General features: G+C 35.8%; 1 protein-coding gene across 1 annotated transcript in view; it reads right to left on the bottom strand.

Moving 5' to 3' along the window:
• Positions 1–1,292: 1,292 nt before the first annotated feature.
• Positions 1,293–17,067, bottom strand: part of ABCA13 (ATP-binding cassette, sub-family A (ABC1), member 13) — a gene marked incomplete at its 3' end in the record, with an annotated part of 67,713 nt that continues 51,938 nt past the window's right edge. Inside the window, exons 23-27 of the mRNA XM_009877322.1 lie at positions 15,097–15,274; positions 12,327–12,466; positions 6,953–7,066; positions 6,109–6,199; positions 1,293–1,469 (exon numbers count right to left, since the gene is read on the bottom strand). Coding sequence (XP_009875624.1) covers positions 1,293–1,469; positions 6,109–6,199; positions 6,953–7,066; positions 12,327–12,466; positions 15,097–15,274 — 700 coding nt within the window. The remainder of the gene's footprint in view (positions 1,470–6,108; positions 6,200–6,952; positions 7,067–12,326; positions 12,467–15,096; positions 15,275–17,067) is intronic.

Here is a 17,067-nt window from a genome sequence, read left to right as displayed (position 1 = left end):
ATTTCTAAATATATATAAATATTTTTAAAAGCAGAAGAAAGTTTCATCTCAAGCTGGAAAGATTGTCAAATATAGCAAATTGGCTGTATTTTCTTTCTGGATGACCCAGATTTTTCAGGACTTCTTGATAAACATGAAATATTGACCTTTTTGCCCTGGAAAGGAGAGAGACACATTACCTACTACCTGGGTCTCTGAAGGATAGTATGATATAGAATACTTCACTCTACTGTAAAGCCTATTTTTTTAACTGGCCAATCTTATTTTCCCATTTATGCAAACATTTAGTTTCCCAAGACATTTTATGAGTCTTTGAAGCCTACAAACAAAGCAAGCAAGGAAAATTCCACTTTACTTTCATATCTTACTATGGAAAGGAATGTATGCTTGTATCTGAGCATGTAATATTGACATGGTGGAGACATTAGGTCCCTTAAAAGGCCATCTTCCCTCCTTAAGCACATCCAGAGATTATAAAACCACACCACTGAAAAATTTCCAAGAAATAACTTGGCTTATGTTAGCATATGACACTTCACTGTGAAAGTGGAAGCAAAATGGTTCTTAAACTTGACAATTCAGGATCTCTCTGTCTGTTTCTTCCCATGAAGGGTCTTCCCTTCTGGAAAGGCTACATGCAACAAAGTATTTTATGTGAGAAGAGAAAGTATGTGTAATAAGAAAAACATTCTGGTCTTTTAAACTCTTTTGTACAAATTAATTCATTCTCATCAATAAGGACATAACAGAGGAAAAGGATACAGAGTGTAATCCTAGGGAAGAAAAGAAATATACCCATGGCTTAAGAATTCATTTACTCTGAATAAACAAGTTAATTTCTCTGAGATATTGGTTTAAGAATAAAACTTACCAAGAAAAAAAACCCTTTTCTTTCCTCCTTTTTGCAAAGCTAAGAATATGGAAATTTTAAAAGTCTGTAGATGACGTTGCCATAAGTAGTCGAGTTTCCTCAGTACTTAACTTTTTTCAGCTCTTTTTTTTTTTTTTTTACTTTGAACGTTTGTGACTATTCTTTTCAATATTTTGTTACAAATAACAGACTCCAAGGATTCATTTGACAGTTCCACAATTAAAACAATAATGTAATTAGGCTTCACAGTTTATATTACAACATTAAAATTTTAGGGAATACTTGTAAGGTAGATATGCTTTATTATGCCTGTATTATATGCATTTTAATATGTACTTTGAAACTGTACAGCCTTAACCTAGACAACAGCTACAAAGTCTGATGTTTTCTGTCACTATGCATTTTACAAAAAGGTACTTACTAGCCAAAAAATTATTTTGCTGCATGAGTTCATGAGTCTTCTCCTCCAACTCCTCAATAGAGTCAAAAGGCTGGAAACGGTCCAGCAACACACAGGAAGATATATTTACCACAAGCTGTGACAACAGTTCAATCTGCTTACTTGCTGAGCTGTTGAGCATCTTGTTCATCATAGTTTCTAAAATGAGGAAACAAATCGGACTTCCTTAGCTTTAATGAACAGAAAAGTATGTTCTCACACATCCTAGAAGTGTATTTAAAATCTCTATATTTTAAATCAGAAGAAGTTAATTCAGTTTGAACATGTTTCCCTGGCTTTTACAAGTCCTCAGTTACATAGTCCTTCAATTTCAGAGCAACAAAAATGTAAAATTCTAGTAAAGTTCTAGGAAGACACCATGTCCTTAAAGCTGTAGGACTTCTAACATTTCCTTATCTTTCTGTAACTATTCTCACAAATGCGAGGTACTGTACTTCAAACACCACAACAGAGAACCATCTCTTTCATCTAGTAATGTATTTGCCAGTTGTTCTCTCCTTGACACTACAAATATTTCAAGCATCTTTTTATATAGGGCATAAGCATCTTGACTCGAGTCCTACGTTTAAAAGCATCTGAAAAATGCTTACATGCCCTCCATTTTGACTTTGATTTTATCTATGGATCCAGGATGAACGTATACCTCAAACAAAGGTTGTTTTCCAAAAACACTGAAGCTTTAGAGGAATTCAGATCTTTATCCATTATTAGAGAAAGTAGATGTAGAGTGATATTCCTATGTTTGAGAGAATAATCAGGATAGTATGATCTAGAAACAATCTTAACTCCTCTGGATTTAATGGAAATATCTGAATTTCTCAGGTAATAAACAATGTTTTAAAACATGCAGTACAAGTTCCTGTCTTAAATTTTTCAAGACTCCCTTGAAGGTATAGGCTTTAAAAAGGGTAGGTGATGACCTCATTTGATAGCAGTGGTGACAGACAAACCCTGGATCATAGACGTTATTCAGTGTCAGCACAGGAAATATTGCTATAGGGAGATAGATAATGGAAAAGTGTACGTAGTCTGGAGAAGCAACATGATTACCAGTGAGAAAGGATAAAGATCACCAGGAGAAAAAGTAGAAGAACTGGTAATTTAGAACTCAGAAGATAGGTAAGCAGTGATAGGTTGAATTCATGGGTTGAGAGAAAACAGTGTCAGATATAGATACTATATGTCTTATTTACTGCTATCCTTGAGGATGACAACAAAGGAGATACCTATGCTGTTACATTTTTGTGGCAATAGAAAGAATAGATTATTCCTAACATTAAGCCCAAGCAGCAGTGTTTTCACATATATTTTATATGTGTGTACAATTATTTATATACACACACACACATAAAAAAAAAGTCAAGAGATCTCTTTACCAGTCAATCTTTGAAAGGCTTTAATTTGAAATCAATAGTTAACAAAAACCTTCTCTCTTGCAAATTAAACTATTGAATATTTTAGCATAAGAGATACTGATTATCTTGCTCCTTCCTTAGAGTATGGCATATACAAATATTTCTGGAAGCAAAATACTGTCTTTCACAAATACACATTAACTGTACTCTAGCACAGAAATAGCACGTATACATGAACAGATACAATCCAGAGGAAAGTTTTAGAATAAAGATCTATAGAGCTGCCTATCTTGTATTTTTCCTATTTATAAATGTACCAATTATGAATAAAAAATACTTGGCAAATATTTTTTCACTATTATCTTCATACTTTGTTACATACCAATGCAACCTTCATCCTCTACTTGGCTTGTTTAACATATCATTAAGTAATTGGGAGGAGTCGTAATTGGTTTATGTAAATTAACTCCGTAAGTGCTATTTAAGTAAAAGTTTGCAAGAAGAATAAATTGGAATAAACCCGTAATTAATTAATTTAGGTCAGAAATTAGGAGAACATTTCTAGTTATCAGGTGATTTTGGTGGCCGCACAGTTTTCAGTGGTGATGGTAGAGCTATTTGTTTTGAGCTTTCTATAGACACGCAAAACTATTTCATTACAATGAGGACAGCAGAGGGAGGAAAGTTGGCAGTTTTGTTTTGTGTTTTGTTTGGATTTTTTTTACCTCAGTAAGTGAGATTCCTTGGTAGTGAAAAAACACTTCACATCTGGGAGAAATCACAGAAGAAGGGCAAGAAAGAGGGTCCAAGCGAGCAAGAATCTAAAAGAAGAGCCTGCAGCACAATGGCCTCTTATTGCCTCTTGAGAGGCTTGTAAGGGCTATGCCCAGCAAGGAGCGCACAAGATCTAGTGGGATGGGGTTAATATAAAATCAGTTACACCCAGGAAATTATTATTGCAAATTACTGGGTTGGAAAGCAAGCAGAGAGGAATACAGTTGCCTTGCCTACACTAATTTTAAAAAGCTAATTTAAAAAGAAGGGTTTGAAAAAACAATCACAAATTTTGCTGGCCTCAGTTAAGTATTTGCTTCATTCCAGGTGAGTAAAACTGATCAGTAACCATGTAAAACAGTTTTCAAAAACTTCTAACTTTGTATGGTCTTATAGCATGATAGTTTTATAGAGAGGTTGGAAGATTTCTCCATCAATCCACTCTGTGTTCATGACACTTCCGAGCAGAAGTGAGCAGGGCAAATAACGTCACTAAGGTTGTTAACAATTTTTAAAGCACTGTAGAGAAGCAAAAAGAAACTGTACAAACACAAGCACCTTGGATTTCAATATAATTAGAAGTCAGCTTAATGCGAGTTTTGATGTAAAAAAACCCAAGGGAATACTTGCTTTAGTTAGAAAACAAAATAAATAATCACAAAGATTAGGTGATTTTAGAAAACTTGAGCTTTGGATGGAAATAAACAGATTATGAGTGACAAAACCAATAACGTATATGGATACATTTAAGCCTTTAAATTGGATCTAAGCAAGATAATTACAGGATTGAAAAGCTGATCTAGTGTAAGCAATGAAATTTTAAAAACCCTCTAAGAACAGAGGTTTACAGTAACAGCTGCAGATGATTATATAATAATAAGACGAACAAAAAAGCTTAAACAAAAGCAACAGAAGGGATAGTAATTTTTCAAAAAGCAAAACGACAAAGTGAATCTGTAAAAAGAATTGTACTCAAAGTGTAAATGCAGAAGAGTGCTCTGGCCCTTTGAACAGATCAGCTTCACAAAGGCATAAATACTATTGTCATCTATAGCCCATATTGATTTTCACTTTTTATATGATATTAATTTTACTAACTGTATTCCAATAAAATAAGTTCTAGTTTCACAGGCCATTCTACTTAAATGATTTCTATAATCATAATCCAAGACTATTAACCATTTATTACATATTGTCAAATGTCCTTAGCTCTTTTAAAATCAATAGCTTGAGAAACACGTGCACAGATTTCTGACAATGCTGCCTGTAGCAGTGAACATGGACCTCACAGCTCCAGAGACCTTGATATCAATGAAATATTGTTTATCCATAAGTATCACATGATTCTCAGTGTTAGGTCCAAACAAACAAAATCCATTACTCAGCTAACATAATAAGATAGCTATGTTTCTAGCAGGCGTTGCAGATTAAAAGACTTGCTATTTCTTCCTTTCCATCTTTTTGTGTGGTTCTGTGGTGTTCTTTTTTTGTTGTTGCACCATGATCCAGCTTCACCATGAGGGTTAAGCTCTGCCTGACCCAGATGAGGCAACTGTTCAGTGGTCAAAAAACTTTTCCTGAGAGATAGCAGATTCAAGTTGGATTCCCTCACCTAAGGAGGATACTGAGCCCCGATTTCCACTTTCTGAATTGAATTCCAGACAACATTTGACATTTTTCTTAGTGAAAAGGTGCACAGCTGGTCCTAGCCTTCAAATACAGCCTTCAAGTCAACAACACTTTCAATTAAATCTCTCATCCTGTATATAAAACAAAAGCCGAGAGCTTCAACTCACACCCAGAATGACAGCACCAGCTCAGGGCAGTAGTACAATTTAAGACTGAGAACATACTTATTTACAAGCTCTAGGAAGCTTCGGTGCATTTTGTGCATCTCCTGATTGGAGGCAGATAGCAGATTCTAAAATAAAATAGAGGTTGCACTTTGGGTACATTTATTTGTTTATTTTAGCTCTAGACCGCAGCTCCCACCATATCTCAGCTTGGCTGTGGATCTGGCTATGGATCTGCCTATCTGGGCCTAGACCCCTGCCTGTGGGGTGGTGTCCTGTCCTGCCTTGCCCTCATCATCAACCCCACCGCCCTTCTTGGCCATGGCAGGGCTCAGTCTGACCCTGGTTACTCTTCACTGACCTGAGTCCAACCCCACTCATCCCTGATTATAACTTAATCTCAGGCTTTTCTGAGGCTCAAGGAGACTACATGTAATTATTTCTCAATAAAAGAAGAAAAAAATTAGACAGCTTTTGATTAACACTGTATCCAATCTCATTTCTATTTATCTCTGTTTAAAATATATAGATTTCCTTCAAAATTTACTACTATCTAATTGAACTGTTGCTACCTTTTAAGTATAGGTCCTAAGTTTTTAATTCTTCCATGACACTTTGCCACTTCTAATTTATCAGATTTTGCAAGTCTTTCAATATTTTGAAATACAAATTACCCAGTCAGTCAGCAGAAAAAAAGACAATTAGAAATATATGAGATTAACACAACGGGGGAATTTAGTCTGGCGTTTTACTATAATTTAGAAAGGTGAAACATTCAATTTCAACTGAACATAGCTCTAAGTTCAAGTTCGAGTCTAATGAGGGTAATCAGTACCTATACATTTGTGTACGTACCATAAGCTTGCATCTTTTTAAAGAGATTTTCCATGTTGATATCCAAATTACTTTCTATAAAGTGCTTTATGAAATTGCTTTGCAGTGCTTCCTAAAGTGAAAAACATTATATGTTACATCAGGTATATCTTCTCTAAAGAAATATAAAATATACATATACATTAATGTTCAATTCCATTACCAAGATAACACTGGAGAAGTCACTTCATGTCTTCAGCCTCTCCCTCTTAACACATTCACTTCACACATTTTAAATAAGCAGAGGAACATGTACTCCCCATTGCTGTGCATCACTGTCATCCTTTACTGCAAATGTTTTAACTTCGAGTTCATTCTAACGTCCTTGCAAGTCTGCTGGGACAGAAACCCATTGTCTTTTCCTACAAGAATTTTGGGCCATTATATTACTAGCACTGGCAGTACTAAAATAAATATCTTTTAAAAACTGGCATTTGGGAATTCCTTATACATTATTTAACTCCTATACCTCACCTGCCAAGTCCTAATGGGGAAAAAATATTAGCATCCTGAGATCTGCAAATCTAATGCATGATTACTGGCATCACTCCTCAATTAAACTTCAAAATAATAGTTCAGTTGATATGTACAGTCCATGACAGGATTCTGCTTATTTTCCCAAAGTGTAACATTGCTTTAGGCATTTTCACCTCAGAAGTTTGTCAGTATCACACTGTAGGCTTATAACCTAATGTTAATCTGCCTCTTTTTCAGTTCTTTTTAAACCTGAAGCCAGGCAGATGTGCAGTTCTACGTGTATAGAAATTCTGTCTAAATCACATAGCAAATAATTGGAAAATAGGAATCCCTCCCACAGTTTACCAACCTGCAGTCTTGAAACTGTGAGGACATTTCCACTGGTTTTAAAAACCTCAGACATCCTAAGCCATGTCTCAGAATATATCTTCAAGTTTTCCACAAACTCAAAGGTGAAATTAGCCTGGGAAAAAGAATAGATGGAGGAAAATGAAGTAAAAACGGTATCAAATCTCGAACAGGAAAAACTGGCATGCTTTTCCTTTCAAGCAAACTGGCATGTAATTCCTCTCCATTTCACTTTGATAGTTAGCAGTAAATATATCCATATTTTCTTTTTTCTACTTAAGGAAAAAAAAAAGTATTTGTTGCAGTCTCTGAATACCCAGGAAATGAAAGTCTTCCTGTAGTGCATATGTTTCCTACCTGAAGTATCATAAAGATATCTTTATTTTATAACATCTCTTTCATACAGAGTATCACAGAGGTGCTTTAGAAAGACAGGAAAAAACACAGTTAGGAGATATTCAAAAGAAAGCTCTTGCAGACCTTGTGGGTCTTTTATTCAAACTACTTTGAGTATATAACAAAAGTGAAAGTTGGAAGCATGGTCTGCACAATAAATTCAACTGACCAGTCAATCTATTTCAAAACGCTCTTGCAGAGGAAGAATCGAGTGTAGCAAAATATTCTCTGGCACAGTCAGACATAAGCTACAATTTCTCTCTTAGCCACTAGCAAACAACCATCCTTTTTGTCCTAGTCTGTTTTAAACAGATCACAAGTGTACTTAAGATTAGAAAATACTGCAATATCTTTTTGTTTAAATTGGTGTTATCAGCCACAAAAGTGCACTTAAGAACAATCCAACGTTGTTATTACTGCAGAAATCGTGACATTTCCCAGCAAAGAGTGTCTGTGACGAGTTGTAAACTCCAATTTGGGACTACATTTTTTTTCAATAATTCCTATTTAACGTACACAGTTTTTGTCATAGTATTTGAAGTGCCTTTTACAAAATCCCACAGCATCGGAAAAAAATTTGTGATGTTTTTTCTTCTTGTTTGTAACACAGAAGGCCCCAAAGAGATCCTTACAGATAATTTCATTTTCCTGAAAGAATTTATGCATTTAACTTCTATGGGATCCCTATTTCAAAGGGAGAGTGATCCTAAATGTTAAACAAATCAGCTAAATAAATTCTTCTGTTAACAGGCAACACAGAAACCTCGTGGGCTGAAATCCCAAGCCTGAATATCAGAATCATGTAACCCACTACCCAAGTACAATGGTGACAAGCTGAGGGAGATCAGAAAAGGCTTCAAGAGCAGCAAACAGCCAGAATGGGAGATTTCTATTTCCCCAGGACAGAGCAAACACAGGCCAGATTGGAACACATGGAGATCAAATTTCCAGAAGTCTTTAGAAATTGTTACATCAAGCAGCTTGTGCTTCTTGACTTGGTTCTAAACAGCATAAAAGACCTTTTTATTTCTGCTTAAGCCACTTTTAAAGAGCTACACCAACCATAATGTGTTCATATTCAACCTAACTATATAAATTAAAAAACAAAATTACTGCAGCAGCATAGATTTTTTTGAAAAGATGAACTTTATATACCATAAAGGCTTATTTGAAAGAAATTAAAAGCATGGTAAGAGTTGAGAAATTAGAACGGGTAGAATCATGTGCGGAGGTACAGAGACGATTTAAGGCAGCATAGAGGAAACTGAACAATTATATATTGCCTATCAAAAAAGGATTTGAGAAAGACCATATGAATGAACATAGACACTATACAGCAGGAAGATATTAGAAAACATCTTTTAAAAAACTGAAGTTAGATCCTAATACGAAAAAAAAAGACTAAGAAAAAAAAGATTTTTTTAATTTTTTTTTTGCTTTGTCATTCACTACAGTAGGTCCTCAAAAAGTTCCTGTGTCAGAAGTGTTCTATATGGAGAACACTTCAGAGAATATTTCAAATTGAAGCAAGAGAAAAAAAATCAAAAAGTAACATAATTTAACAAAATGAACAATAAGTAGTTTCCAGGGCAAGATAACATCCAGCCAAGAATTCTAAGAGCGCTCAAGGATTAAATAGTTGAAGTACTCACTGTAGTGTAACCTCTCTATTAAAATTCCCTTGTTATCGAGGAACTGGAAAATAACAAATGCAATGCTATTCATGAAAAATATGTCAGGGGAACTAGAGGACTAGACTAATAATTCTGAATTTAATAATAATAATAATAATAATGCAATAACGAGTAGTAGCAGAAATAGACAGTAGAAATAACTATAGTTGTGAGATATAAATACAAGATTTGTAAAGAGAAGTTGCCTCCCTTGAAGCTGAAGAACAAGCAATGAAGTGATTGATGTAGAACACCACACCACAGGCACTATGATTACAAGGAATTTACAGAAACTCAAAAAGCAAGCAGACAAATTACAGGAGTAGAGTCCTGGCAAGCCTGACTCTTCAGTTTTTGGAAGCTGGGGCAGGATTTGAAGGGAATATAATTTTACTGACATGTTCTTCTGTATACAGCTTTTACCAATTACAGTAGGAATTAGAACCTAGGGCAAAATGAGTGCTTCATCTTACATGGTAAAGCAACCGCTGAGAATTTGTATGCTAATGAACAGCTGGACTTTGATTTTTAATAGAAACTCTCTTCAAGATCTCTTCTTCCTAATCAATGAAGAACCATTAAAACAAATATACTTTGTACCTGGGCTGGATATTGCCTTTGATTAAAATTAGATTCTTCAACGTCAGCTACAGTCATGTCTGGACTGAATATGTCTAAGCCTTTTCCTGATGTAAGAATAAATAAAAATGGTATTTTGAGCTTATTAAAATGCTTTTATAATAAGGTCTTTTAACAGGCCGACAGACCAAGTGTGCTTACGCAAAACTCGACAGGATATTATGAACTTACTCAGCTCAATATCAATTTTTCTAACCATACTAGACAAAAAAGCAGGAAACTCAAATTAATGAATTTGCTTGACTAATTTCTTTCTTTCATTTGTCAGTTGGCTTGCTACATTTATGTTTTATATATACATATTCTGACTACTCCGATTACAAAGAAGCAGCACCAAGTTGTCCTGATACGGTGGCTGAATATAAGATCAACTCTGACAGTCTTTTGAAATACAAAATACTCTCATAGGACCAGCTCATCAGTGGCAAAAACTTCAGCTGCAAAAGCTAGAACAAATGACATTATACACGGTCTTTGAACTCCTGGATGTCAGTTATCACTGAACTTTTTCTGCTCTCGGTCAGCACTACAGCCTGTATCTGTGATGGCCACTGTTGTTCTACACATTAGAACTGTTGACTTCTCAGAAGATAAAACCAGTAATCTCTCAATTTACCGAAAAAAGGTCATTAACACAGTCCTGAAACAAAGTAGTCCATGCAAAAATCTCACAGAATATATCTTGGTATACAAACGTCAGTGTTCTTTTTAGCTTTAATGCTCTAATTTTTGTTTCTAGTAAATATTGCCATGTGGTCATACAGTCTAAATGAAATTGGAATTACTGTTTCAATTTCAGTAGGGCATTTGTCTGTGTAAGGACTACGGGGTCAGGTTTTAATAGCTGTCTTTGAAACATGGTACTATATTTTACATTTAAATTTTGTTTCTATTCAAACAATAGCTGATAGGCTTCTGTAATAAAACAAGTGGAAAAAAATGCTGAAGAAACTTTCCCACTACTTTCATGTTTGCACATAAACAGATGCACATCCATAATTGCTTGTTAGATCTACAGGCTTGAGGGATGGGTAGTGGTGTATCTACACAGGTTTCTGAATAAGCTGATGAGAATTTTGTGAGGCTGAGAAGACATGATGAGAATGAGAGACTGTACTAGAGGCATCTACTAGAACCTCTGTGTTGTTCCAAAGCATTAAAAAAAAATAAAATAAAAAAGACCCTACAAGCAATCTTCACTCTGAACCGTATTACTCAGTCTTGATTCCACTGAAAGATATATAAGGTAGCCTGTGTCAGGAGATTTGTCTTTCTTACTAGCTTTTAAGAATTTTGTTTCAGCATATTAACTGGAAAATAGTGTAGAAAAGTCTAAAATGCTTTATTCTAAATGCCACTGTAATAAATAATATAGTTATGTATTCAAAACAATTTGGAATTTTTATCATTTCTCACAACTCACACTTTATAGATTTTCCATCTGTAAACATCAAAAGCAGCTTCTTTTTTAGCTGACTAAAAATTCTAAATGAATTCTACCCAGCTCCGGAAAGATAGTCTGCTGTCAAAATTAAGTTATTTAACTGCAAAATACAAAATCACTGAAACCTTAATTCACAGCAGAAACTATAAAGTTACCTACTATCCGCTATCCAGTATATGCTGATTGGCTTATGGTTTTGTTTGTTGGGGTTTTTTACTATATTTCTAGAGCATGTCAGAATATTACACTGTATCTCATTTACATGGAAAATAGTTATCATCACATTTCAAGTTACTACAGTCTTTTTGTGTACCACTTACAAGCAGTACTGCTATTTTCTAGACTTTAAATCATCCTAAATTACCATTCTTGCAACAGGTAATATCGCCACGTAAAAATCATATATTTGCAAGATAAATGCAAAACTTGCACGGAACTCTGATGTGTACTTAAAATAAGTCATCATTCCTTCTTTTACAGAAGGGCCTCAAAGCTAGTTATGAACAAACATATCATTCTAGATAATCATGCTCAAGACAGAACACCTATCATACCAGAACCGCAGAGACACTAAAACTGTGGAATAATATCAAGTCATCAGCATCCACACACGTGGCAGCTCAGCTGCACTTGCTCATTTTCATACCATTGCTGTCAGAAGCATAGTCAGGAAGGATGCACTATAAATTAAGGGTTGTGGGTTTTGTTGGGTTTTGGTGGTGGTGGAGGTTTGGTTTTGTTAGGTTTGGGTTTATGATTTTGTTTGGTTTGTTGTGGTTTGTGGGGGTTTTTTTATCCAGCTCAGTGAGTCTCTCAGAGCAGGCTTTTGTTTCTGGGGTGTCCCTTCCCCACAGCTCCACAACAGATTTTGCATCATAAGAAAATGTTGAGGGCAAAAGCTCACTTGGAATACGTATCCTACACCTTGATACAGCATGATTCGCATTTCACTTCTGATAATATGCTTTCTTTAATCTTTCTATACAAGAAAAAAAATCTGCCTTTTGCACTGAGATGAAACCACTGAAACAAGTAGGAGAAAAGTTAGGAGAATTATTAAGTTTAAAGTGTGAACAAGGTGAGAACCCAGGGGGCAGGATGGATCCAGTTTTCTGAAAGGCAATTATCCAATAGCTTCTACCTACCCTGGAAGAAGTGGACTTTTAAAATGAAGTACAAAGACAAAATCAATAAACAGAAATAGTGTTTCTTTTGATACTCACCTTTTCCATCACCAGGTCAATCATGTTGATGTTTGCATTGTACAGTATCTTCCCATGTAACAAAGGTTTCAGGAAAGTCCACAGCAAAGCCCCATTAGAAGACTGCAAAATCTCCTGATAAAGCTTCAAGCAAAATGGAGCTGCAAAAACAAAGACAGACTCGCATATAAGTTTGGGGGGTTTTGTTGTTGTTTTTTTAATTCAAACAAAACCTTGAGTCTTGATTTAGGATCTGCCACAACCAAATACCATCCAACTGCCACTAAGCAATCACTACATCTCCCTGGACAGAAATCCTTTAGCCACAGTCTATGGTAGTGTTGAGAATGCAGAACTCTATACATTAGACAATATAAAAAGAATCTGAATCCAAAGAGCTTCTCACATTTGTGAAACACAGCTTGTGAACGCCTTGTATCCTAAAAGTTACATTAGTGCCTTTTAGAGTGGAAGGACATGTGCAAAACTTCTGCCCATGAAATCAATGTTGAGTGCAAAGTCACCTTTAAAAAAAATCAGGCTTACTCCACAGCCCTGGTTGTTCTGTAGCTTTCTATACCTACTTAAGAAAGAAGCAGGAATACACAAATTCCTTTACAAATACAGACATTTACGTGTATGATTTCACAAGAACCTACCAAAAATACAGGAGAAAAAATGGCATGCCACTTCTTGATTTGAAAAATCTAATCAATTCACTTTCCCATTCCTTAATCAAACAGCATGCTCCTACGTCAGATGGGGCTACTAATGCATCAGGGCGTTATGTCCTTCGGAACTAGTATCCGAGGAATAGCTTCCAAGTTATCTCACTGCACTTTCATGCAAGTAAAGTCAATGAGTTTTCTGTGAGAAACATTTGAATTTTTGTGCCCAGCTCATGTGTTCTGGGATTTAGAAAGCTCACATTTCCAGTGCTGTAAGGAAATATTAAATAATGTTATTAACTCCTCAAGGAAGACAAATTATTGCAAATAATGGAAAACTAGGCCAAAAAACATTTACCTTCCTGACAAAAATTAAAGAAACAAGTGTCAGAAATGTGTCATTAAAAACAGTCCTTTGCCCAAATTTTTAATTTCTTCAAAGTAAAAATCATTACTTAACACAATCATTGTAAAATGACAAGCTCCAGGCTGGCCAGTCAGAAACATCAGTGTGATAGAAACAGAAAATACTTGCTAATCTGAGTTTGCTGCAATTTTCAGAAAGCCCTTGGCAAGTGTCTGGTACACAAAATACATACTGTGAAGGAGTACAAATCAAGCTTCTGTGTCCTCATATAAATAAATACTTTTCTTTTTTTAATTTTCATTTTCTGTTTCCTCACTTACCAACTTGAAAAATATGGGAAAGTATTAATTCACTCAGAGGAATGCTGGAACTAACCGATGCTTTAGAGATACTTCGAAGTCCTAAGATAAAAGGGACAGGGAACTGCTTGAGAGAGTCCAGCGCAGAGCCACAAAGATGATGAAGGGAGTGGAACATCTCCCTTATGAGGAAAGGCTGAAGGAGCTGGATCTCTTTAGCTTGGAGGAGGGTGAGGGGAGACGTCATAAATGTTTATAAATACATCAAGGTGAGTGTCAGGAGGATGGTGCCAGGCTCTTTTCAGTGATGTCCAATGACAGGACAAGGGACAATGGGTCCAAGCTGCAACATAGGAGGTTCCACAAAAATATTAGAAAAAACTTTTTCCCTGTGAGGGTGACAGAGCACTGGCACAGGCTGCCCAGGGAGGTTGTGGAGTCTCCTTCTCTGGAGACATTCAAAACCCGCCTGGACGTGTTCCTGTGTGACCTACTGTAGGTGATCCTGCTCTGGCAGGGGGACTGGAGTAGACGATCTTTCGAGGTCCCTTCCAACCTCAAACATTCTGTGATTCTGTGAAAAGGTCTTACAACACTCCAGAGTTGTAACAATATTTTAAAAAATAATAAAAAAATTAACAATCAAGAAACAGATGGTGCTTCTGGCCTAAACAGTCCCAAATATCCATCTAACCAGCCATCCTGCTAACTCCATTCTTCAAACAGTAAAGAAAAGCAGAGCTGCCTGCTTACTGCTATGACCCACGCTAGTGAAAAAGGCAGAGCTCTGGCTCTTTCTTAAGGGTCCCAGCCAAGCCAGAGTCAGCTTCTAGTGGTAGAAACTGAGAGTTATGAGTCACAGTCACAGATCCTTCCCTAGGAATCATTTGTCACTGTATTCTTCTCTTGCACAGGGCCAACGAGGCACTAACATGGCTATTAACAATATTAAAATTAACAAAGGTAAGTCAAATATATATTGAGGAAATGGAGCCAAAGTGAAACTATATAAGAGCTAAGAGATTTCCCAGGCATATAGTAACGAAAACAGGAATATCAACTATTAAAAAAACTTATTTTATCCAAAGGCCTTGCATATTTTAATGCACAATAATACTGCAGATTTGTGTTCACAGAAGAAAGGCATGCAGCAGTAAATTCTCAGTCTTGTATCTCAAAGATGTATTTTTAATAACAAGTGCTTTAGAAATTCTAATAAATATGTCTCTAAGACAGGAACATTCTTATTTATTATTTGCAAAGAAGACAACAACCAGAATCACTTGTGTCTCATCTACAATTATCTTGTAGCTATAAAAGTTTTATTGATCAACCTTTGTGCTTTGCATTACAGTGTCAACTAAGATGTCAGTATATAAACATTTCCCTTTAAGATGGAAAAACTTATCTAAATTCTGAATGCATACATGCAACTTGTGATTGATAGGTTTTCTTACTTGAGTCTTCAGGAATGCCATATTTTGCCATATTGTCCTCCAAGAGTCCCACGATTCTGGGCATGTCGATGAAGAGGTTTGCATTGCTGAAAAATGAAGGTTCTTCTTTACACACTGCCTTGATGACAGACTCCAGCGATCCAACAGCTGAGCTTCTGAACTCCCCACCTTGCAAGAACTAGAACAAACAGGAATACAGATGAATCAAAGTTGCTTTTAGTAGCCTCAGGAAATAGTCGCCCTGGTGTTCTCTCAATATTGGCATCTCAAGAGATTGACAAAATTAGATTGTTGAAACTGCCTACAAGAATGAGGGACTGCTGTGCGCTTTTCTGTTCTGATGACCTTTATCATGGAGGGGGGGGTAATGCAGTTTTAATTGTCAGGATACTCAAGGAAAGACAGAAGTAAAACTTACTACATTAAATGCTGTTTATTGGTTTTGCAGAAAAGGAATGAAAATACCAAGATAACTGCACTACAGATTCCTTCATTACAATGTCAGCTTTCACAAAGTCTGCTCTTCTGGTAGATGACTCCTGTGTCACGAAGAGAGTAGAAACAACCAACATTTTTGCTTATGAAGTTTGCAGTGAAAATAGTTATTAAGAAGAAAAAAGATTTTCAAGTGTGCATGCCCTAAAAGCTTATTTTTCAAGTACATTTTTAAACTTGTTAGATGTGCTTCTAGTTTTTGCACATCTTGAGTCATACCAGCATTTACTATTGCCATTTGTTCATGACTAGCATATGTCTAACCGGGAGAGCAACCCGACTGCTTCTATGGCTTAAGCACCATCATTCATCACATTAAAAAAAATAAGTAAATAAAACCAATTTCTTCTTTTTCAAATAACATGCTCATTTGTAAGTGGTATCTCGTGGAAGGCTGTACAGATGCACAGTTCTAAGAGAGGATACAACTGCAAGGCAGGGTGTTGCTTCGCGTGTAACTGAAGGGTGCATTAGCCCACCTGATACTCAATACTATTGCAGATGCTTGTCAAGAAAAACTTAACTGGACTATCAGATAGCATCTGAAGACTGCACAACCAGTAAATAGAAAAAAAAACTATGTCATAAGAGAGGATACAACTGCAAGGAAGGGTGTTGCTTCGCGTGTAACTGAAGGGTGCATTAGCCCACCTGATACTCAATACTATTGCAGATGCTTGTCAAGAAAAACTTAACTGGACTATCAGATAGCATCTGAAGACTAACCAGTAAACAGAAAAAAAGACTATGTCAACCAGGAACATTTGATACCAAAATAAATTGGTATTCTATCATTGCAAAATACTTCTTTTGAACCAGAAGAGTCAATTTTCAAAGTAGTGCAGCACTTAACATAAAGAATAAATCAGAGACAGTTTAGAGATAGTGCTGTTAGAAACAAATTATCCTGATCAATGTATGTGCTAAAGTGCCAGGTGCTTCTTTAGTAACCCTGGAGAAAGTGTTACTTAAAACTCAGTGTTGGGTGTTCCCAGAATCTGACTTTTTGCATACAGTTTCAGCACACAGCATAGTAAATAAATAATATCCAGATTTCATAATACCATCGTCTACAGCTCTTACATGAATCTGCTGGCATGGACTTTACTGTGGAATAAATTTTATTTATGCACAATGCTGAAAAATTGGTTTTGAATCCTTATTAGTGACTATTTGCACTAGATGGATAAATGAGGCTTATTTCAGTCAAAGAGCACAAACTTCCTAATTAATTCCAGTTCCAATCAAAATAACTTGAAATTCAAATAATGAATATTTATGCAGTTAGCTACCACCAACAGGCTGAATCTACTTACTGTCTTTCAACTAAATACCCACTGACTCAATAAGATCTGCTTCCTAAAATTTGGCTTTGATAAAGTGGGAGAACTATATAGGATGGATGTTCACAAAAAAGTTATCTTTGATCCAGTTGTTCTAGCTTAAACCAAAGGAAGTGGCCGGGTAGCTCAGTCG

Source organism: Apaloderma vittatum, unplaced genomic scaffold (assembly GCF_000703405.1).
Source record: "Apaloderma vittatum isolate BGI_N311 unplaced genomic scaffold, ASM70340v1 scaffold261, whole genome shotgun sequence".
In the NCBI taxonomy this organism is placed as follows: domain Eukaryota; kingdom Metazoa; phylum Chordata; class Aves; order Trogoniformes; family Trogonidae; genus Apaloderma; species Apaloderma vittatum.
This window is presented reverse-complemented; position numbering and strand designations above follow the sequence as displayed.